The 24,889-nt window shown below is 40.7% G+C and overlaps 1 protein-coding gene across 8 annotated transcripts in view; it reads right to left on the reverse strand.

Annotated features, from left to right (window-relative positions):
• Positions 1-1,749: 1,749 nt before the first annotated feature.
• The window catches only part of ctnnd2b (catenin (cadherin-associated protein), delta 2b), a 153,331-nt gene continuing 130,191 nt past the window's right edge, over positions 1,750-24,889 (reverse strand). For 6 of the 8 annotated variants that reach the window (XM_027283522.1, XM_027283518.1, XM_027283520.1 and 3 more), the window contains 10 exons: positions 23,441-23,558; positions 22,267-22,449; positions 16,201-16,374; positions 15,059-15,209; positions 13,042-13,297; positions 11,438-11,531; positions 11,130-11,256; positions 7,250-7,378; positions 6,488-6,564; positions 1,750-4,607 (listed from right to left, as the gene is read on the reverse strand). In XM_027283522.1, coding sequence (XP_027139323.1) covers positions 4,344-4,607; positions 6,488-6,564; positions 7,250-7,378; positions 11,130-11,256; positions 11,438-11,531; positions 13,042-13,297; positions 15,059-15,209; positions 16,201-16,374; positions 22,267-22,449; positions 23,441-23,558 — 1,573 coding nt within the window. In that variant the 3' untranslated portion in view covers positions 1,750-4,343. The remainder of the gene's footprint in view (positions 4,608-6,487; positions 6,565-7,249; positions 7,379-11,129; positions 11,257-11,437; positions 11,532-13,041; positions 13,298-15,058; positions 15,210-16,200; positions 16,375-22,266; positions 22,450-23,440; positions 23,559-24,889) is intronic. The other 2 variants (XM_027283523.1, XM_027283521.1) reach the window with 1 other exon arrangement.

Here is a 24,889-nt window from a genome sequence, read left to right on the forward strand (position 1 = left end):
CTGAAATTCTGGAGGGGATTTTGCGTACTGTAACTGTCCAACCTCATATGGGGTGACAGTAGCTCAGTCCAGCACAGACTGATCAGTATGTGTGGACTGGTTGCTGGAGAGATGCCGGTTTACCACCTGGGCACTACAGAGGTGCCCTTGAACAAGGCATTCAACCCCTATTTGCTTGGGGTGGCCAACTCATTGGCGGTCCTCTTGCTCTGACATCTATCAGTACATTAATACATGTATATCAGTCCTGTTTGTGCATGTGTGTATTTTGGGCAAAATTGAATTTTCCCAGGATGGATTAATAAAGTATGTCCTCTTCTTCTTACAGAGCTGAATCACAACATGAATCTCCCACATGACCCAGAAGTCTGGGCAGTTCTGAGAAACTTGCTTTCCAAAGTTTCTGCAGCATGAACACTGTATGCTAGGAGGCAGTAAGCTTGAGGTACACTAAGCCAGCCTCCAGAGTCTGCAGCATGTTGTTTTTTAATTGTAGGTGTCCTGTGTGGTGTAGCTGAGATAAGGAAAAAGATGCACTTCAGCCTGCCTCTCATCCTGGAGCTGTAACCGACACCTCACTAATGCTTTGTTCTATGCTCCAACGGTGCACATGTAACGGAAAAAGATGTGACCTAATCCAGAGCTGTAAAAGATAAAACCTGGGCCTGTGGTGATCTGTCTGAGAAGACTAAAATGGCCGCCACCATGCCCTGCGGTGCAGTTTCTCTAATGACCACTAGAGAGCACACATGACCCTTTAGATGTCAACATAGTGGCATCTAGCACTGAGACAAACACACATTACAGGCTTGCACATGGCCCTGGACATTCACATGTTTGTGCACCACACACACACACCCCAGAATAGGATTACCTCATGAGTGGTCCTGCAGTTACATTTTGAAAGGGTTCAGTATTCTGTTTCTGCTCTTCTAAAGGACATTGAAAGCTTTCTGTGGCTGCTGTGTGAGAGACTGAACCATCAAGTATTTCCATCTGTGGAAGATATTTTAATTTATTGTCCCGTAATTATCTCAAAGGTGCTGAAATGAACAGTTGATGGATGATACAAAGATCACCTTTGTGTTCAAACCCAAATCTGAACAGGACAGTTCTGTAATGTTTGAGCTCACAACATTTATACTATTTGAAACCAATCTCTTGTGGGTGTTTTTTTTTTTTTTACTCTCAGTCCTTTGTCTAGTTGTCTGTTTTTTGCTTTGGCTGCCATAACCACCAAGCATCCTCATTTTAGACAAATGTTTGGAAAGCTGAAGGCTATCATCTCACACAGCCCCCGTAGCCCATACTATACTCTTTCTATCAGTGCAAAAATATAATAATAATAACACATTTATTTGATAATGCTGCTGCTTTTGTATTAGCACACTTCTGATAACTGATTTCCAAATGTTGGATGTGTGTCCTTGAATGCACCAGCCAGGAGAGGGTTGAAAATGGCTCCTTTTTTAGAACTACAGGACCACACAATAAGTGAATGACTGAAAAATTGAAAACACCACATTCTCTGTGATGGATTGCTTGTCTCAAGCAACTTTCAAGTCTTTGTTAATTAATTTGCATATTGTACTGAAGGAGAAAAAAGCAAAGGCTGCATGGAAAGTCAGATTTCACGCTAAAAATCTATGGTATTGGTTACGACTACTTTCAGAATCTGTACTTTTTTACACAGAAGTGAGAAAAGACACTTTTTTTGGCCACAGAACAAACAACTCCCAAAGTCAGATGTTCTTCGATGGTCTGTTTATATCTTTTTGGAGCAGTTGCAATCTGTTTGAGGCAATAGAAAGATTCACAATTCTCTTTTTAAAACACGTTTGGTCTAGCAACAAAAAGGTTACTGACGTTATATCTCCATACAGGTCTTATAGTCAGGATTTTTCTGCCTAAGGATCACAAGGACATACATAACGTCGTCAGTTTCCAGATGCTCACTAACAAATACAGTACGTCTTCATCCAGTGTTTTTCGTTGGGACAGTTGCATTATGAGTCATTTTTCAAGCATCAGAAGATGACCTCTAGGACTTCTAAACAGCAGTGGGTAGGCAGAACCAGGGTCTGTTGTCACGTCTTACAATTTAGCCGTTCTCATGTAAAAAAATAAAATAAAATAAATAAAAACAATAAATCACCATTAGTTTCTGATTTACAAATACTCATGTTCATGGGTGTCATTTTTGCATTTTAGCATCATGAGACCAGATCAAACTTTGTTTTTTCATGCACAGTGATTGTTCTTTGTTATGTGGTTTAAACCGGTCACCTGTGACATGATCAGACCTTCCGACTGATAATCAGTAGTTTGTTATGGATGCAAAGGGGAACGAACATTAAGTGCACAGTTAAAATACAGACATGTCGGAAATACTTCTCACGGATGTAGCACCTTTAACTTTAGTGACAATGCAGATCTGTAGGCCCTGGTCTACTCTACTCCACATAGCAACAACATTACTACACAAAGTCGACAGTTTAGTGTGTTGACCAGAAAATAAAATGTGAACAAAATTCCTACATGTAGCTGTTTTTTTTTTTTCTCCATAATGTTGCTGCTATAAGTGACATCCACATCTGCACATAAAAAGTATATATTTATATTTATATAATATATATCCGTACTCTATTAACAGTTTTGTCTACCATGAAGTTAGAATTGCCACCCATCTCTCAGAAAAGTTTTTTTTTTTGTACTTCAAACATTGATTATTTTACAACACAGAAATCAACTAAATTTGTACAGCTTTGGAGGAAGCGATGCTTCGCCTGGTCACAGTCCCTCCGTGGTTTTCTTTTGCTTTTTTTTTTTTTTTTTTTTTTTAATTTTTTTTTTATCAGTCCTGGTGCAGTTAGACCGTTTTCATCCCCAATAAAACACAGTTTAGAAAAAACAAAGCATTTACAAACTGGCATCATTAGAACCGCAAGGATGTTCAGCTGAGAGCTTCAGCTGAACTTGGACCCTTTAACATGCCCCGAACTCCCTCCACCCTCTGCCTTCTTCAGCTGAGGGGAAGTAACCCTTGTTTGGCACGGTTATATACACAATGAGCACACTTCACTCAAAGGAGGGGGCTCGTGGGAACAAAATGGGGATTTGAGGTGTTAATGTGGAGACATAGCTGCCAAAAAAACAAAGCTAGCCTTAAAAAAACAAACCAAAAATGTCATGGAAAAGGCTGCAACTGTTTTATTTTGGCAGCTCTACTGTCAGCTAATCTGCAGGGCAGTAAGAGGAGCACCGTGACCTACCACAATGGATGCTTCAATACCCAATTCAGATCCAATGTTTCACATTAGCAATGTGTTGACATCCGTCTGGAGCTGTGATATGAGTTTCGAAAGTCTTGAGTGCTGATACTGTGTGCATTTTTTGGGAGGGGGTGGGTTAGTTAGTGAGGAAGTGAGGTTGACCCAATGGCGAGAAAGGCCTGACATGACACAGAAAATAGTGCAATGTACAATACACAATGCATCTTGTAAATGTACAGTGTACATCAAATACTATACAACCAGAATCGAGAATTAAAAAAGTAGAAACACAACCAAAGAAAAAGGAAAAAAAACAAACTATTACAAATGACAAAGTCCAGAAGCGATCTTTGCCCAGAGGAGGAAATCACGCTGAAGCCATAGAGAGAAACAAAAGTTTGTGTGACAGACGTCCTATATGTCCTACAGCTCTGCTTCTTGTGCTTCACATTACTAAAAGCCATGTTGCTATTCCACATATTTACACGTCTTTCCTGGGTATCTCACACACGTTCCATTTGCAATCCAAAACCTTCCGCCCTCAAGTCCACTGATCCATCTTTCTCTTACATTGTCCTTCTTCATCTCTACAGATTTCTCTCTTTTTCTATCTTCCCCTTCGTGTTCTTTCATCATGTCCATCCCTCCTATGTTGTGTATCCAGAGGCCTTCAGGTGCAGGAGCTCTTTCTGTCTGCTGATTCTTTGAGCAGTAGTTGATCACAAACTAAACACAGAAAGAAAATGTGTCTGTCGGTTTTGTTGGTGGTGTGCATGCACATGCATGGCCGCTCCTCCGTTCTTTTCTGTTCCTCCTTTGTCCCCTGTCCCTCCTCAGATGTCTCTGAGTGTAATGTCTTAGTTTTTCCTCCTCATGTCTCTTTTCCTGCACTCCATCCTCCCCCTCCATCGTCCTGCTACCTATGTTGCTACTCAGGAACTGCAGGGGAAGGATGGGAAGGAAACTGTCCTCTCATCTTCTCTCCTCCACTTTTTAAACTACCCCCTTCATCGTCCAGGTGTCCTTCATCCATCCTCTCCTCTTCCAAATCCTCCACACCCTCGACACCCCTTAGACCCAGGAGTCTGGTGAGGCTGGATAGTGGCTGGTCTCATAGTTGAGCTCGCTGTAGGGCCGCGAGGCAGAGTAGAAGTCTACATAGTTGCCGGTGGACTTGAGGCCCTGGAGGTGCATGTTGAGGTCACCCTGCGGGGGGCGACCTCCTGCGTGAACCTGGTTCTCGTAGAAGGCCTGGTCCTCGTAGTTTCCGCTGTCAGGCGGGGGAGGATTTTGGAAAGGAGGGTAGGGTTCTGAAGGTAGGCCTTGAGAAGAGACCTGTCAAAAAAAACAAAAATCATTACTGAGACAAAAGAAAGATTCAGATGACTTCATTCAAAACAGAATGAAGTGAAGTCCTTTTACAAGTGTCTGAACTGGCCATGTTAAAGAAGCATGCAACATGCAGCAATGAATATTTCTGTTAGAAATAATGCACTTTGCTCAGAAACATTAAAACTGATATTTAGATGTCAATCTGAATGTGACTTCTCAAATTTTCAACCACATGTTGATATGTTGACATCTACAAGCTTTAACTAGCATGACATGAAATTTCAGTGACTAAAGACAGCTGCTTCAAGTGACATGGTAAAGACCAAGTGGTTAACTGATTAATAATGCATCCATTAATCAATAATAGCAGTATATGTATCAATACAGGATCTAACAAGTACTTTTTCTCAGTTGTGAAAACTCTGCACACATGTCGGTGACTCGTTTCGTGGAAAGATTTGAGGTGAAACAATGTGATGCAGTTTCCATCAGCAGCCATCAGTCTTCCGCCTCCAGCAGGCATGAATGAGCAGAAGTCATTCTGTGTTAGCTCACTTCACTTCTATTATTCAGTCAAAGAGAAATGAACAGTGGAGTTTTTAGTAGCTAAATAAGTTTCGGTTTGTAACGAGGTGGCTGGATGTCCAGTTTCTTTATCTAACAAACAGAATGGATTCAGTTGATCAGGGGTCATCAGTGGTGCTGTAAGAGTGCCAAGTCATAAGTTTAGAGATACATCCAGCCAGTCGCTGACAAAGGGACTGATGGGTAATATAAAAGCCTTTTACTGGCAACAATGTAGAATCAAATGCCAAATCCTAAGAGGCATTCACTGCAGTTTTCCTATAAAGCATAAATGGGGGTGTATAGACGTTTATAGTGACCTTTTTGGACTTCATAGTATTTTCCTCCCCTTTGGTCTCACTATTAAATCCTCATATGATAAAGAGACTGGTTTAGCTGCAATATAAGTCTCCATCTTGAGCTTTTTATAGGGTTACTATAGAGCAATTCCCTCTCTTTAAGGTTATATTAGTCATAAAGAGATAAGAAGGGCTTGAATGGAGCATGGGAAACACTGACATCAAGAGAGTGATGCAAAAAAGGGCAAGAGACTGAAAGAACCCTCTTCTTGTCTATCAGAAGATGAGTGTTGTGGCTCTTCAAATCTTTTTCCATTAAAGTTCTGATTTGAAATGTAATAATCAATGTGCTGTTGGTGTTTTTCTCTGTTATCATCTCTTTGGTGTGGACCTTATTGAAATGACAGCTCATAGTAATAATTCATCATATAAGGGAAGTGAATACATTGCAATCAGACTTCTGGAGTTTCTGCTGGTGGTACATAATTGTAAATTGTAATTATGGACATTTTGTTACAGGGTGTTATGGAATTTTTTAAGAAAACCCCTTGAATAAGGAAGACTGGATTCAAAGTTCAAGGTTTATCAACAATCCAAGTTTAAGTTAGATTTATTATTCTTGTACAAAAAGGAGCGTTTAACAGTGCAACATACAAAAAAGGGTTACAGAGAAAAGGCTCCCTGAGGAGCTCTAACAGTTGGTTCTTATACATTTTTTAATGGGCTGTCTCGGACACCTCCCCACTGATACAGATATCATAAGGTCCTTTTTTGGTTTTCTGCTCAGTAATGAACATTATGTTCCTTATCCAAATGATACTTCCCTAACCTGTCTCTCCTGTCCTCGTACTACTGATTTATAATTATCTCTCTCTGCCAGACTCAGTAAATCACAAGCCAAATAAGGGAAGTGCACGACACGTGCAAAAGACAGGATACACACACACTATATGAATTAAAACACCTGAACGCCAGTATAATCCAAATTTTGATAACACAGGGAGAAGTGACTTGTCGTACCTGATTATACTTCAGGTCATCAGTCGGCGACACATACGCTCCTCTGAGTAGCGTGGAAGACCCACCGGTGATTTGACCTAAGGAGACACAGAAGACGAGGACTTCCAATGAATGCTTGCACTGAACCATTTATTAGGATATTACTGTAAATGCAAAGCAGTGTGGGTAGACATGACACTGTTTTTTAATAAGAATAAGAATTTAAATGATGATGAATGGTGACAACTAATGCAGAACCCAATAAACGATTTAAACAATTAAAGCATTGTCTTGATCAATGTATGTCATTATAGTAAACTAGATTTTTAGTGTAGTACCTGACCTTTAGTGAGATGTATCTGACTGTCAACAACAAGACCAGATGATGTCAGAATTCACTTTTTTGTCTGATTTTATGGATTGTTTAGTAACATATACTGCAGGTTCATGTCACTGAGTTAGTGAATTCACTGTTCAAAGAAAAGTTTGACATTTTATGCTTTCTTGCTGATTGTTAGAAGAAGACTGAACCACTCTCCAGTCTGTTTATTAGCAGCTGGTTTGCTTACCTTAGCATTAAGACTGACCATTTAGGCTTAAGGCTAACCATGCCCTGGTTTCATATTCACTGTGCAGATACTGTATGAATGTGGTATTGATTTTCTCATCTAATTTGCTGAGCTGTTCCTTTGATATCTCTCCATCTTTCCCACTAAGCTGAGAACACATTAGCTTCATGGGAGAATGTGTTTTAGTGTCAGACGTGCAGTATGAAATTCTTACCGGCCATGGCGTCCTTCCGGGATGTGTGTTCACCCTTGTTGCCATGGTAACTGGCATTGCCAGTCGAATCATAGTCTGCCTTCCTCTCCTTCAACGCCATCATCTCCCTGGGGGAGGCAGGGGCGCTTGCTACACACAAACACACACAGGAAATATGTTTAACCCTAAAATGAATCATCAACACATTATCAATACACCTTTGGATACATAAGGAGGACACTATGATGAGCATTTAGGCTAGACGTTCACAGAAGAAAGGCCAGAGTGATTTTGAAATGCGACTTTTTTTGAACATCTAAGCTTTTGTATTTATCTGCCTGAATCTGGACAAAGGCACATCACTCTGAGGTCTCACTGTCAGGATTTCTTCTAACCATCACCCTGAAATAAATGAAAAACAGCCGGACATTTGCTGCTGTTTGTATTGTGGCTCTGTGGGTACTGTGCCATTCTAAACAAATATAGCTTTATAGCTTTTTGACAAAGGTGTAATTTCAAAAAAGAGGTAAACACTGAGTCATCCTGTTGACACTTACCTCTGTCTTGTCTTTCTCTCTGGCTGCAAGGCCACTCTCTCCACCTTTATTGACTACATGTATATATTTTTTTTATCTACAGCTACAAGGAGTTTTTAACTCGTATTGAAACTTTCTCAATTTAATACTGATGCCTTAATATGACCTCCGTAAGCAAAGCACGTTTTATATTGTGAATGCCTGCCTCTACTGTAGGTCCGATTCCCCAGGACACCAGATGAAACGATTTTCGGCACAGATGGATAAAAATTGTAGGCTTAAAAGGATTGAAAAGCAATCCTGTATTGGCCATCTTCCTCACAGATAGATATGTAATATTGTATATTTTATTTATGAAATGCATTGCATTGGTGGACATTACTGTAATAAACTGGCTTATAAAGTAAAATTTTATGCAGCTACATCTTGCTTATTATTATGAATATATTATAGGAAATGTTGATAACTTTAGCTTTACCTCAATAAAATGACTCACTGAATCACTGAGCAACCAAATCTGTTGTAGGCTAACATGTAAACAGCTAAAGCAGTTTATGCCGTTTCACCATCGTCAGATTACATAAAATAGATAGGTCACTGTCCATGCTGCAAACAGCTCTTTCATTTGCTCCCAAAATAAATGAACCATAAGATCTTTACAACACAAGGTGCTTATGGGAAATGCAGTCTTCATTCCCAGGAAACAATCCCTTTTGTGTCCACAGGGGCTGCCATAATCAACACAAAATGAAAGTTGCTTTAAACTCCTACTGGCCTATTTTACCATTCTTGGCATTCCTCACCCAAAAATCCACATCAACAGGGCCAGCCTTAAGTATTATAAAGTATTCAAATATGCATACCCTCAGCTGGAAGAAAATAATAAATGCTGGACTCTGAGGGGGACTGCTGGAAATGTGACAAAGATAATGAGTTAGATCTGGTTAGCCATGTTGGAGTCCACTGATTGAATGCCATATGGTTTAGTATATCGTTTCCTCTAATATTCAAATCATTTTCAGCTGGCTTTCACAAAGAAGCTGCTGGCTGTGATGCAGCCTGCCAGCCTGTTTGTGGGGCTGCATCTGCAGCTTTTGTCTCTCTTCTGTACGCTACAACACAGAACCGATCCATACGCCCATTAATGCTCTGCTAATATCACCAGTCTATTGTAATATCTGCACCTACTCGACCATTTATCCTCTGTGTGCTGCTGCGGTAAACAGCTATTGTTGGAATGTACACATTCCAAAGGCTTTATACGCACCATGAAATGCTTCTGTATGTGAAACATTTCCACAGAAGTGAAATTAAATGGCATGATGAGCCATGCGCCTGCACAATTTTAAACTGAGAAACAAAATAGAAAAATATGTCATTAGCTTCCAAAGCAAAGTGTTTATCATTTTGCTACTGCCAGTTGACCGCTTCATAAATCCAACGTTTTTATATCTAGGTGGTCCCATGGAATCTGTTCACATACAGTAACTTCAACTTGGTTTAATTATGTATTTACGGATCCAGAACAACATATGTCCCCAATGCAGGCTCTTTTAAAAATTAATCCACAAGTCAGTGTCAAGAAATATCATGGAAACAAAGCTACTTGTCTGGTAATATACCCAGCATGGACCACAGTATGTAATGCAAAGGTCATGCCAGAGTTCTTAAACATATCTTTTATCTGTATGTAGCACAGGAAACCTGTAGAGTTAAGCCTCAAACTTCAAATATCCACATTATTAGGAAGCCGGCTCAGGTGAGTGATATTTTAGAGCCGCCATATTTCTTTGAAAAGCGTCTTTCTGCTTGCAGCCAGTCAAGGATGATCCCTTAGTGGACGTGAGGGCAGTACCAATCCACTGTGCATGTCTTGTTGATCGCTTTTACAATTTCAAATGAAAAAGTAATAAAGAGGTTCTAACTCAGCTCCTTGTGCATGGAAAAAAAGAACATTACCCCTAAACCCCTTTTCTTTGTTACATAGAGTAAATGGACCTTTCTGACCACTCAAAGCTCTTTTACAACACTTGCCACGTTCAGCGATCACTGATGGCAGAGGCTGCCATGCAGGGTGCCAACTGTTCATCAGGAGTGGTACAGCACTTCCTATCCAAAGCTCTTTCAGATACCAAGCTCATTCAGACATCAGACCAGCGACCCCTCCGATTCCTAGATGACCCGCTCCACTACCTGAGCCTCAGCCTCCCCCTCCCCCCACTGCTCGCATGGAAAATATTAAATCACAGGAGGATCTGTGGAGAGATCTGTCTGGATCTGGATCTGTCTGCAAAACAATGGGGGTCAATTATGCAGCATTTAAACTACCATCAGGTTGTAAAATAATGTCAAGATGACACTGATCCTTTTCAGTACTAATGGAAAGATTTTAGTTTAGCCAAAGAAATCTCATGTTCCACATTAAGGCTTTGCTTTGTCCAGTAGTTTGTCCGTTAAATCTGTTCTGTGGGAACAGGGACCACACGGTCATCTTGCTGAGGGTGAAGTATGTAAACAAACCTTACCGCATGCCTCCAGTGAATTGAGAAGTCAGAAAATGGACAGACCAATCAAAGGCCACTTTGCAGTCTCCACTACATGACGCGTATTGGAGTTGTTCCAGGATATATCCGTGTCACCGAAGACATTAATGGATTCACTGAGACTGTGGTGGAATTCATTTGTGAAACAACAGAATCAACTGTACCCACAGCAACATTTAAAGCAATCCACAACCAGGAACCATGGAGAATTCCAACCATAAATGATACCATAAACTTATGCACTGCTGCCTACAGATGAGGACTGCAATCTGGCAACAATTATAAAGCATCAGCCTACAAAGGAAGAAGAGCAGTAAAAGATGCAAAAAGAGACTACAGGAAGAGAGTGGAACTACAATTCCAGGAGGGAAACAAAAAAATATGTGGCAGGGTCTAAGAACTGTCAGAAACTAGAAATCTCAACTTGGACATGAAACATTTGGCTCATGCACCACACATGTTGTGGAAAACACATTCAGTTTTCAGGCTCTCAGACAATCCAGCCAAGAATATGCTCATGGGAAAACATTATTATTTAGCATGTTTTTGATGAAATATATGTGAGTGCAGAAATACTGAATCTTTATTTCATAGTAGTCAAACACTAATTTCAACAATGCAAGGGCGGAAACCTTTTTAGGGGGCACGGTGCAAGGATTTCACTTGACAGCAGAATAATTTGTTGGCAGCCGCCGTAGTGTGAAGGTTAAAACAGGCTTTAGCTGTATTGAAATGGCGTTTGTCTGACTGGACTTTACTGAGGGAAAGAGTGATGGAGGACAAAAGGGAAGACAGAAGAAGGGGGGTGGAGGGTGCACTCACCTGATCGATTGTTGGGGGAGGTCCGTACAGGAGAAATGGACGGAGTACGAGAGGAAGAATAAGGTCGCTGTCTGTCTCTCTCTATCGTGGAGGAAGAGCTGACAAAATGGTACTGAGAATAGCCATCCTGAAGAAGAGAAGAGGGGGCGAAGGAAAGGACATAAGGAAGCAAGATGAAAAGAGAAGAAGAGATGACAGATGAGACCATCGAAATAATCTAGATGCCTCACAGTGATGTTGTCATTACACAGTTTCCAGTCTGTTACACAGTGCTGATACAACCAGAGCACACAGCATGCAGACTTTACCTTTTTGTAGAGGCTGCGGAGATCTCTGTATTGCCACATGCTGTTCAGGACTTGAGATGCTGCCTTTACTACTTTAGGACTATGTCTGGGAATTCAGCAGAGTGGAAAAAACACATACAGTATAAAGCTCGACTGTCCTTTGTTTTGTGCTAATGGGATCACAATGCAGAATAATTAAGAAACAGACATAAAGCAGAGATTTCTCACTGAAGAGGAAATGACCTAAGGCGCAGAATCAGACCTCAAATATGGCACTTGAATTGGCCAAATTGCAGAATTGCTTGATTGTTTGACTGACTGATTGATTGATCGGCCAATATTTCATTTTGCATCCTCTGGGGGCTGACTAATGGCTGTGGGTATAATTGGCTCATATGGCCTTATCAGCGTCTGGGAAATTAAACTTTATTTCTTCAAGTCATTTGGGTAAATGTTATTGTTGTGGATTCTGGGATTGCATATCCTGCCCTCGCAGGATTGCAAAGCAGGAAACGTGCAATGTGCTTTGAAGAGGAGGCAATTCTTAAAAGAAATGACTTGTTTATCTATGGATTTATGCCTTCAGGATCTCTAAAAAAACAATGCAATGATTTATTCTTTGAATAACCACGAAATCTGGTTTTAGCCTTTTATTATTCAGAATATTGAACATAAATGCAACTTTGGGATGCACAAGGTAAGAACCAAATCTGTCATCTGCTATACTGCCCTGCAGAGCACAAAGGCAATAACTACATATAAAGTATAGCATAATAATTTAGGGTGTCTGTAAAAGCAGCTTTTTAAATTTACAGTGCTATAAAACAGAGCTAACAGCCAATTTGACAGCTAAAGCAAGGGAACTATGTCAAGTGAAAGCTAGCTGGTGAGATGGCTAAGAATAGCTTTAGCTAAGGCTAAAACTAAATGTATCTATTGTTTTTTTCATTAGATTAGATTATTTGTACATGGAAAGTATCCTTATATCAGTTATTCCACATAACTGAATGAGGCAGTAGCTAAATCATATCATGACAGTGAAAAAATCCAAGCTAAACTGCAGCTTCTGACTCTAGTGGAATTAATGCAATTTGGTACGGTTAGGCTACCTTTACATCACATACTAAATTGTATTAAATTAATTATTATTATATTGGTTTCAATATAAATATTAATATTAGATGGATAAGTAGAAGGCTAGCAAAACAAAGTTGCATTTAATTCCTTAAGCTGTGGACAGTAAAGAATCAAATATGACATGACACATATTGGTTAAAATAGACGTTCACGGTACATCTGAAAGAACTCCTTTTGTTGGTAGATAATATATCAAGTATATAATTCCTTGAAGATAATACAGTGTAGTATAATATTTGGTATTATATGTGATATAGCAATGATTTCAGCTTTAAACTTATAAAATGAGTTTATATACCATAGGAAGACAGAAGAGATATGTCACATGCAGAAGGGACAATATTCAGTTATACAGTTTCTAATGCTGTTGCAGCATCTTCCAAACTATTCAAACTGTTCATGCTTGCTCAAAAAACTACAGCCTCTCCTTCTCATCCCTCTATACTTGCTTCTTCTTTCTTTCCTCCACATTCAGACATTCAGCTTACTTGTCTCCTTTGCTACGGGCGATGCCGATTAGCTTCTCGATGCCGCCGGCGTCCCTCAGTGCCTTGGTGTTCTCCATGTTCTTGGTGATGACCTCGTGCAGAGCGCAGCAGATAGCCGTGATGGTGTCGTCGGACATGGTCTTCCCCACCAGGATGCTGGTGTTGCCACCGCCTCCTCCTCCCCCGCCGCCACTGCTGTTGTTGTTGTTGCTGCCGCCCGGCAAACGGTGCACCAGGTCCCTCATGGCGTATTTACCTGTGGGCATAGTGGGCAATTGTGACAGGGTTGGTGGGAGTGGAGTGAATATTGTATGATGATAACATTAATGCCAGTAGTGTGTGGAATTTAGATCACTTACAACACTATAAAACATTCTATAAAACAATATAAATACATATATAGTTAAAGGACCTTCCTCTGCTCCCTATCATCACTGGTTTCAGCAAAACCAAAAAAAACAACAACAACATGACCCTTCCCCTTTGCTGACCTGCTCTTACAATAAAAACCTATGACTATGAAAGCTTCCATAACATAGACATAATATAATACAATATCATTTCTATAAGTCGTGGCAGGAAGTTTTGGCTTGGTGGCTGTCAAATAATGATGCTGACAAGTAATCCAGCACCAACTGACTACATTTCCCATGACACCCCAGTATTGCTGTCAGGCAATCTTGTCCACTCTGCCCCTCTGCCCCTCATTCTGAGTGGGTCATCACCCTGGGGTGGTGGGGGCACGTTGTGTCCCACTGACAGTTCAATCCACAGTATGTGTGTTTAACTGCTGTAAAAAGCCTGCTGCTGCATGAAGCATATAGTCTCTAGATGGTTTTGATTAATATATATGTGAAGACTAATACATATAAATACAATAACAATTAACACGTGATGAACATATCTGTAGAAAACATTATTAAAAATGTCTGAATCCACTCTGTTCAACTGTATGCATGATCTTTTCTGGATGATCTTTATCTCTCCAGATAATCAAAGTAATTCACTCATAAACTGGCTTATTAAAGTAAGTTATCAAACATGATTAAACTATGTAAACAGCTTAATTCAAGTATTGCCATATTCTTGCAGTATTGGCAATATTCTCATTATGAACACACAAACACTGAAAATAAGCCCTCAATTGCGTTTGTAACATTGCAGCAATAAAACAACAGTTGGCTCACAGTGGCCCTGTCTGTGCAGACAGTATTGACAGTATCTACAGCTGAAAGCCCGGAGGACATAGCTACACAACAAGTTGTGTCTCTAACGCAATTTCATCATGTTAACACAACACGAGTGAGGCCAGGACAGTGCGTCCTATCAACATATACATGCATGCCCTGTGGCAGTGGATATAAGATTGACAATGCAACCTACATACACTATGCACATCAACTGTTGCATTCACATACGTAGACAGTATACACACACACACACACACACACACACACACACACACACACACACACACGCACACATACATATCCATACACACAAACATTAGCTTAGCTCAGAGCCTCAAGCAGACTCAGACAGAGTAAGTGGAAGGAGGCATGAGGTTGTTGCTATGGGGACCAGCAGAAAGGCATAGTTTATTACAGACATCGCTCTGTCTCCAAAGGAAAATCAAGCATCAAACGATCAGTCAACCCTTGTGTCTGTTTAAAGAAGGAAACTATCTGCTTATATAGAGCCCCATATTATAGAGACTCTGCTTTTATATAGGACAAATGCACAAACCCATACCTAGCAGCAATATCCCTGCTGCTTTTTGAATAATCACTGCTAAACATGTCGACTTAAACAAGTATCATATTCATTATTTCATCAAGTGGATAATTCTGCAAGTGGGTCAAGATAACTGCACTTGTGTTCAGTGCCATTATCTTGAATTAAGGAAGAATTAAGCACATTAATCCTAATAAATAAATAAATAAATAAATAAATAAAAGAACATTTTCATACCACCTTTTTTCTGCACGTGTATCTGCACAGGGAATGAACAACTCACCAATAAGCTCCTTGTTCCTGATGTCCAGAGCCATGTTTCTCAGTGCGGTGGCCACAGCACAAACCACCCGATCGTTGTCTATCCTCAGCAACTCCACCAGGATAGGGAGGCCCTTCTCCTTACGCACCGCAGCCCGGATATACACCGACCACTGGGCAGGACAGAGGGGTGGAGGTGGATACAGAGAGAGCATCGGGTTTGTTTTTAGCCTTATTTCCAGTGTATTCTATTGATCCTTTTAACCAATGTACCACATTATGGCTAACTGCGTCTTTGCTGTTATCCAATCTATTTCTTGTCAAAGGCAGTGTGTAGACGTCTGTGTTATTCATTTCCTTTAGAAAATAATGTGACTATTACATTACTGGAAACTTGCATGACATAATGTATTATCACACTGCACTTAGAAAACATGTAAGAAAGACTGAAGAGACAGCAGCCATGCTAGCTGTTCTTAGTTACAGCGGTGCTTTGAGATGTCGACACGCCAACACGCTCACAATCACAACTCTAACGTGGTGGTCAGCAGGTATATTGTTTACCATGTTTACCATCCAGCTGACACATCGGAGATCGATGTGAATGTCATTTCAGATTTTGTGCCAATCCAGTAAGCAGGTGTTGATATTTCAATAGTCACTGATGTTACTCAAAGCTCTAGAAACACCAAGTTTTATATCAAATCGATGATACTGTATTCACATCATTTTTTGGAATTCACTTTTTTTTTGTTTTTTTGTTCAAAAAGCTGTTCACATGCTGTCTGTCTGTCAAATTCAATGAGGCTGGAACATGACAAATGAACATTTTAAGTCTAAAGCAGTCATGAAATAATCCCCACTATCATTTATATAATTATATGTAACATATTGATCAAAATAAGATGTACTTGCCATTACATAAAGATGTTCAAAGAGATATGTTCCAAATGGTAAATTCATGCATGAGGAAATTTTAAAGGGCCAGTCAGTATGGTTTGCTATCCCGCAGCACAAAACGACCAGAATATGAGGGGCTCTTATTGTTGTTAATTTGCTGTGTATCAATATTGTTCATGTTCAGAACCCACTAAAATTTCAATACAGTCTTGTGCAGAAGCCATTTAGTATCACATGGATATAAGCACAGCACTCAGTTCTTACCTTCCAACTGCCAGCAGCCAGGTTCTGCAGAGCCCCAGCTGCTCCCTCCAGGGTGTCTGGGTTGGAGCACTCAGACAGCAGTGTGAGGTAGGGCTTGACGATGGTGGGGTGCCACAACATCTGGATGCCTTTCGGAGGCTCCGCCAAGTCTGGAAATGGGCCGACCCCATCCCACTGAGGAAGATGAGACATAATTCAGAATAGAAAAAGATTTTGAATTCTGTGCATAGCGAGGTTTGACAGTGGTAGAGGGGCGCATGGTTCCCTCAGGCAAGAACAGGGAGACAGATTTACTATTCATAAACAGTGTGTAAATAAGATGGCATTCATCTGTTTGTGCTTTCTGTTTTTCTATCTCCTCTGTAATTGAAATCTGACATTTCCTCCTGCACTGATGATGCCTTTCATAAAATACACACACATAGACCTGCTGTGCATCAATAATGACCGTGAGAATGTTGGCTGTTGAATACAGAACATTACGATATAATTCATACAGATTAGTCACACTGACATTTGACTTAGTGATGACTAGGTGCATTATGTGCATTTTTTATAAACCCAAATGTAACCACCAGTTGCTGCCCTGGAGTGGACCGATGTTTTTAGAGCGCTGCAAATTTAAATGCAACTATAACAGAAGATCACCATCTGCTGTTCATCCAGAACTGCAGACTTGGACAGGGCCATAAAGAAAATAATAGGCCTATATTATCCTTTATTGTCCTTTAATGGAATCACATCAGGATTATACATCCACATGATTCGCAATAAGCTACAATAAAGTCACTGAGGTTTTCATTTTACACTTCTCACCAGTCTAGTCTCATGTAATGGATAATTGTGGAACAATGATCACTGATTACAGTATAACATCAGTTTGACTATTTAACACATGATTCAGTTTACATTTGCTAAACTGTGTAAAATATATATGCAAGAAAATGTCCTTATCCTGAAAGTGTTCCCCTGAAACAGGTTTGAAAATACGAACATTAAAGTATTCATCTAACCTATGGCTCGCTACATGGTACATGAAGATGATGCTGACTTCATGAATTAGTTGTGCAGTTTTAGCCTCAGTCTTCTTATCTTGTTAACAGAGCGGAGATCTTTCTCCCCTCTGATTCGACGATTTTCAGGTTGAGCAGAGTGCAGCTCGTACATGGAATGGAAGAGATAGAAGGTGCCAAACCTCTGGGATTAGCTTTTGATGTAATTATCCTATAGAACTGGTTACCTGTTTATGAGGATGCTGTTGCAGTCCAAGTAAAAATCAGTTAGAGTCAGAAACCTTTGTTCATTGAAGAAGTTGCAGGACTTATACTGACAAGAAAGTAACTTTAGGATAGAAATGAACTTCACATCATGTAAAAGACAAGGCCTTCTGCAAATTTAGTGCTATTATCCAAATGCAGTTCCAACACTTATCCTATAATGTCTATGAAGCGTAGAAGAGTATTGAGTCTGTATCCAATCATGATGCAACTTCAGTGTGGACAGTCCTTATGGATAAGCAGCTTAAGAGAACTCTATACCTCTTCCTTAAACTTCTTTTACACTTTACCTCAAAATAGTGCACTTCAACATATGTGAATGGAGGTTCGTCCGAGGAAACTCTACCCTGAAGGTAAGTTTGCCAACTGCTGGCACCCTGGAGTAGGATGCAACTGCTGACAGGCAACACATCTGGACAGGATTTTCCTTATAGCCACACTGACTCCTGCAGTCCAATATCTCTGGATAACGTGGTTGCAACCACAATATCCCACCTTATGATGTATGTGTTGAAGAATGAGGTCACAGATGTGAAGGTCATTTGTTAGTATGACAAGATGTTTAGACTCTTTATGCATGACTGCCCTACTAAGCCATCCACCAACTCCTAAAACACCATCTTTGAGCACTGGGTTGAGCTTGTTTATAAGGCTATTCTCTTTAAAGCATTTCCTTTCTCCAGGCTACAGAACACTACAGAAATGTTTTTTTCTGACAAAAGTGTATGATCTCTAACTCAGCTTTTCTTAATTGCTCTACTGAGAGGCAACCACCAGCCTGAGCTTTGATAGTCTGAATCCCCTTTCCTGGAGATCACTTATATTGGACTTCATCAAGTTTTGAGAAGTGCTTCTCATCATTTGTGTTATTGCATCAACATCCTCAACTTCAAACTTCAAGACTGAATGATACGTGACACACTTGGCCTCAGGGTCATCGGGGGCTGGCCACTTTTCCTATGGCGAGATCAGAGACCCACGTCCCTTTCTTCATGTGTGACGCCACTTTCAACCCAGGGGAAGGTTCTCTTTGGTCCCTGCACTGTGTATATGTCAACTGAGAGCTACTGAAAACTGGACTCATGATACGGTTGTGCGGTTAAATGTACAGTACTTGGCCTGTACTGTTGATTCTTCATCTGATTTGTAAGTTTAATATATACAGTATGTTACTATACTTCATTTTTGTTGTCATTATATAATATCCATCTACTGTATGTCTCTTTGTTTGAATAGGAAATTCTCCTTCTCCTCCATCAGCAATGATGTAATCTCACATGACATCTGTTAAGACTGTAATATTGCCAACACGCTACAATGAAAACAAATCTTGTCTTTTTTTGCTTCCTTATTTGTCTTTGAGCTTATTATTCTACTACTTCCTCTTTCCCCTCTCATCGTTTTGTATTTTCTAGCATCCCCCAGCTCCTATTACTCTCCCTTTATAACTCCAAACAGACATGCCCTCTCCTCTCCTCTCCTCTCCTCTCCATTGCCCCAGAGTTGATAGAGTTTTGCCCTCTTCAACAAGCTCCCCAATTGCTACTTCATGGTAATCACACACAGCTGCACTGAAGTGGAGACAGACAGCTTGGGGGGTGGTGGGGGGGTTATGTATTATCACTATGGAGAGGTTATGATTTGTCCCTTTACAATCTGATCACAGAGTTAGTTTTAAGATCCCTTGTCTCCCTGGTTCTGCTTGGATACACAAAAAGTTCGCTGAGGGTTCACTTAACAGATGGAAGTTAAAGGCCTGGCTCATCACTACCATTAAAAAAAAATTAAAAAAATCTCTTTTCTCTGTCATTTCTAAAAATGAAAAGGGAAAAAAAGCATGCAAGGCTAATGAGCAATTCACTCACTGTGATCCACTGGAAGTGTTGGGTTTTTCAATCCCCACAGCTTCACCAGAAGTTGTAAAAGACGCCTTCCACTCAACCAGAATGTGATGCTGATTGCTTATTAGCATGACAAGAGGTTAGAGCCTACTCCAAGGCAGCCGTTTGGTTTCTGCCAATTCTACAACAAGTGAGCAAATTTTTTAACTAAATGGATGATGAAACTCTGCCTGTTGGCAGACCCTTGGAAACCAGAGAGAGATATGGTGGTATATTTGATTCTGAGATTATGGCTTAATCTGTAGGTACAGCTATAATCTCCCAATCATGCTGTGTGAAATCCTTCGTTGCATGTGTTGATGATACTGCATAGAACAACAAAATACATTAAATTACATGAGAAGATACATATTTATACACATGACGACGTTATTCTGGAGACCCTAAATAATCCAGGTGGTGGGTGATATCAGTAGCTGATGTGGAAAACAACTCCGGCTCAAACATCATGAATATCAAAGAAAGCTGCAGTGCAGTCATAAATATTCATTTAAGACTGGAGATAGTGTGAACCGGGGATGAACTGAGCAAATGTTCTTGAACTAGAAACGGCACAGAGCTGCATTACAAAATGAGATACTGAATCCTCCATTTAGAAACTAAAACAACAGTGACACCTGCTCTGACACAAGACAGATAATAAAATTATATCAATGAAAGCATACAATGTAGGCACAGTGTCGGAACCCTACTGGGAACACCTCTGTCGGGCTGTGGCCGTGATGCTTTTTTGGTCTGTTCTCCACCTAACTTCAAACGTTTTGCCCACCAAACTTCGTTCAGATTTGGTCATTTTTTCTTGATTCATGTGCTTCTAAATATGTAAATGTGCTACATAGGTGAATTGTTTCCCTTTTAGCTATTTTATCTGCAGTTCCAGACTTCAGGCAAGCTCGGGCTGCTCTGTGCAGATTGACATGGGCTGCTCACGGCGCTTCCAGTGCAGTTTTAAACATTGCCTAGAATGACGGCTGTGGTGCACGCATCATCCGTAACTGGTGGAATTTAGCTATTAGATAGTACACACTAGACGCTCAGGTTAACAACCTTCTATCTCCACTGCTGTTATCATACCTTACTGTTTCATTGTCATCATCTTGGTGTGGACATCTCACAGGGAATACCAACCAAGAAAGTCACAGCATTAAACAAATAAAGGCAAATACCTCATCCTTTACGAGTTCCTCTGGTGTGTAAATGTAGATTTTTATGTGAAGCAGAAGAGGAAGAAAAAGAGGAGCATGGGGAGATAGAGACTGTGAGATAAGTCAACAATCGAAGCACAAATTAAACCTGTCCCCTTGGCTAAATTACTATTTAGGGGCAATAACTCATTACCACATTCATTTAGCTACAAAAGCATAATTATTATAAACAAAACAATTGAACTCCTGACAGAAAACACACGACACACACCCATGTAACAGATCAACATTACGCTAACAATGTACACGAGAGAATGTCCATCTGGCACCTCTGCACCGTGTTCCTGCCTGTTGATGCCTCCTTTGATAAAGCAGCTCACACAGAGATTTCAAATCGTGCGCTCTCTCATCTTCCTCACGAGCCCTGGAGCTTGTGTGCCTGTTAAGCATTGAGACTAATTTACATACTTATGCTTTGATTGGGTAGTTATTTCCTGCTATTGCCACTATATTGGTCCCGGTTGTATGATAAAATGATCTCATGAGAAGTGGGAAGCCTGATTCAATGTGAACTAAAGCAATAACTGTTCACTGGCATCCTTTCTTCACTCTTTGAGTCTGTACATTTGGGGTTTTGGTGCATTCAGACTGAATGCAGAGCAAATTTTCTGTTCTGCTTTATTTGTGAGAATTGACCACTGGAGTATTTTGGTAGTCCCATTTTTTCCTCTTCCAACACTTGGTAGGACAGATGCTAGGTGCACCCAGTTGACAACATAAGCTGATAGTGTGCCTTTGTGTGAGAGAGAGAGATAAGACTTCAGAAGTGAGCACTGCTCCCTCTGTAACTGTAACCAGGCCTTGACCCTCTTTTTGTACAATTAGACTCTAAGTCCAAACACAGTTCATTAGCTTGTCTGGATATATCAGAAGACTGCTTAGACGCATAAATCCACCACATTATTATTATCCACCATATAATTAACTGTATGGATCTGCAGTACTTTGTGAGCACCCTGCCCAAGCAAGAAACCCACTGAACCTTCATCTGAGGCTGCTGCTGAGCACCAGCAAGAAATATTTGACTGAATTAAGAAAAATATCAAAAGAAGAGAAGAGGACACAAACAAATGAAGAAAGATCAAATGACTCTGTAACAGCCTCCCAGCCTGCACAGTGAAACCCTTTCAGATGATCCAGAACACGGTGGCGTGCCTGGTTTTCAAACAACCCAAAAGACCACGTTACCCTGCTGCTCATCGAGCTCCACTGGCTATCTGTAAAATCAAAGCGCTAATGCTGACTACAAAGAAGTCTCCAGTTCTGCACCCACCTACTTGAACAGCCTCATACAGACATATGTTACCTCCTCCAATGAACGACACCTGGCTCTGCCACCCGTACACTCAGGGCAATCCAACCTTTTCTCGTCCGTTGGTGGAATGTGCTGCCAGTTCCTACCAGATCAGGGGCGTCCCTCTCTACCTTCAAAGACCTTCTGAAGACCTCCAGCTCTTCAGAGAGCTTTACCAACAACTGGACATGATAAATCTATCTCCGTTTTCAACTGTCACTTGATTCTAAGTGAGTAGTGACGAGCATGTCCTTGTCACACTGTCACCTTGATTGTTTCCCTTTCTTGTAAGTAGCTTTGGATAAAAGCGTCATCTAAATGTAAGTGTAAATGTAAAGAAACAAATTCATATGAAAAGACTCCCTTCCTCTAACTTTCTTTTTTCCCACCTGGTCATGTCCCTTCTTTTTCTTCTTCTTTTTGCCCCAGCATCCGGAGCTCTCTGCATCCTTCCCACTGGTGTCACACAGCAGACCATCCAACTCCTCCGACCCTCCCTGCTGGCTGTGAGACGTCTCTGCAGCCAGACGATACGACAAGTTCCTCAGGATGCAAACACAGTTCTCTACGGTCTGACGGTAGAGAGAAGAAAGAAAGAAAGAAAGAAAGAAAGAAAGAAAGAAAGAAAGAAATATGAGAGAAATTAGAAAAATTAGAAAAATTAGAAAAATGAGGGAGACATGACTAAAAAACAGGCACATATGCACACACTCAAATACACACATAAATATGAACATACTGTGCATTGCTGAATGTATAATGTACAATAAGCATAAACATGGACACACACGCACGCATACTGTGTGCATAATGTCGACACACACGCTAATCCTATTGTTGTGAGTGACTATGCAGTCAACAGTCTCCGACTTTGATCTTGAAGGATTTCTAAGGATTAAAAACTTCTCCACTCAACACACACACACACACACACACACACACACACACACACACACCAAAATCACAACTAGACACTTTACACATCAAACACACATATGCACACAGCACATGCACGAATACTGATACACATGGTACACAGGCTCACATAAAAGTACTCTCTCTCTCTCTCTCTCTCTCTCTCTCTCTCTCTCTCTCTCTCTCGCTCTCTCTCTCTCTTTCTCTCTCTCACTAGCAATGTTTCTGTGTCACTGACTATCTGGGTTGAGTAATAAATGGTGCACTGTAAAAAATGACATGTTAGGGGTGTTGTTTAGCTCAGTTGGTAGAGCAGCCGCCCCATGTACAAAGGCTCAGTCCTTGCTGCAGTGGCTTAGGGTTCGAATCCGACCCTTTGGTTCTTTACTGCATGTTGCTAAATATTTTTACCATAGTTATCATCATGACACACAAACAATAACCACTAATATGTGAGTTTTTGGACAGTGATGTACACACATCATGCCGACACACTCACAGGACTTTTTGCCAACATCATTTTTTGTTGTGTGCATGAGCCAGAGGGTATGACAGTGTATGCATGGCAGTTGGCTGTTTTTGTGTGTGTGTGTGCGCGCGCGTGTGTGTGTGTGTGTGTGTGTGTGTGTGTGTGTGTGTGTGAGTTACCTTGCTGTCAATCTCACTGCTCCCCAGAGCAGTCTGGATGACGTAGAGTAAAGCGTCTGTCAGGCCTTCACACTCCCTCATCCTCCTCCGGGCCTCCTCGCCTGCAGAACTCACATTCCTGTAGACACACACACATATGCACACATCATTAATAAACAGCACACGCACTGTATGAGTATTCATGTCAGTGACAGAGAGAGCAGAGTCTCAGTGTAATGCCCTTTAAATGTCAGACTATTAAAGATGGCATGGAGATGCTTCTGCCTTCAGCGGCAGAAAGAAAATGGCATCAAGCATCAACCCACATCCTCAATAACAATTCTCTCAATTAAGTCAGATGTGTGATTTAAAAGATGCAGAGTGTTACTTACTTTACTTATGTAAACTGTGCTAATAAATAAAGTACTACATTAGACATGTCTTCATCACAGTGCAGCCACAAGGGCGGCGCTGTTTTTGGTCTCACAAGACTTCAAACCCCAGCAGGGTTTGTGTTCCAGAGGCAGACCGGCCCTCACTGCTCGAGCCAGATGCTGTTTTCTCTGGGAAGTTTGTCGAAGTGTCGCCCTGCAGGACTGACAGTCACAGTGACTTTTTTTTGTATGTAAAAGTCTAAGTTCTGTTTGTTTTTTCTTTCTGATGGTTAAGTCAAACTTGGTTTAAAAAGCACCAAATGCCACATATTTGGTATCAAATTAAAGAATGAAAACTGTGTGATTGTCAATGTTCTGTTTTTGAGACACAGCCTGTTTGTTGACTGAGGAGGAAAAATGCTCATTTGAGTTCTCAGTGAACTGCAGCAACATTCAAGAATTCTACTGGAGTCTAGAGGGGTGAAGTGCCTTATAACTACCCATAGCAACTAGACTGGATATTTAGGGGTAACAAACCACAATCACATGGCTAGAAACATGTCTACAAATGAATGCCAATGTTGTCCAGAAGTGTCCAAATACTTGCGTGCTGCTTTAAGCCAGAGGGATAATGAGCATCCTTTGCTGCAGAGGTAACACGGGCAGATTAATCAAAAGACAAACGATGCCAATTTAAAATGAGGTCAGACAACCTCTTCCTTCCATTAGTAATGCAACTGTTTGTTTTAATTCTAACCCTCAGTGGAGTCTCAGTTTTATTAGATTACAAGAGCATCATGTTTTAATTACACAGTCAAATAATCACTTGGATTTTTCAGGCTGTTGACAAGCTGCTGTGCTCCAGCCTGCATCTCCCATGGCTTTTGTTTTAAGTTGAGCATTGATGCAAGGTTACCTGAGTACACACACACACACACACACACACACACACACACACACACTGACTGAAAGCTATAGTCACCTGTGTGCAATATATGAGCACGCAAACAGATAAACGCCAAACTAAAAGCACCGCTGCTGTTTTAAGGCACTGTATATGCTTCTTTCTTTCTTTCTTTCTTTCTTTCTTTCTTTC

The sequence above is a fragment of the Larimichthys crocea genome, chromosome X, assembly GCF_000972845.2.
Source record: "Larimichthys crocea isolate SSNF chromosome X, L_crocea_2.0, whole genome shotgun sequence".
In the NCBI taxonomy this organism is placed as follows: Eukaryota; Metazoa; Chordata; class Actinopteri; family Sciaenidae; genus Larimichthys; species Larimichthys crocea.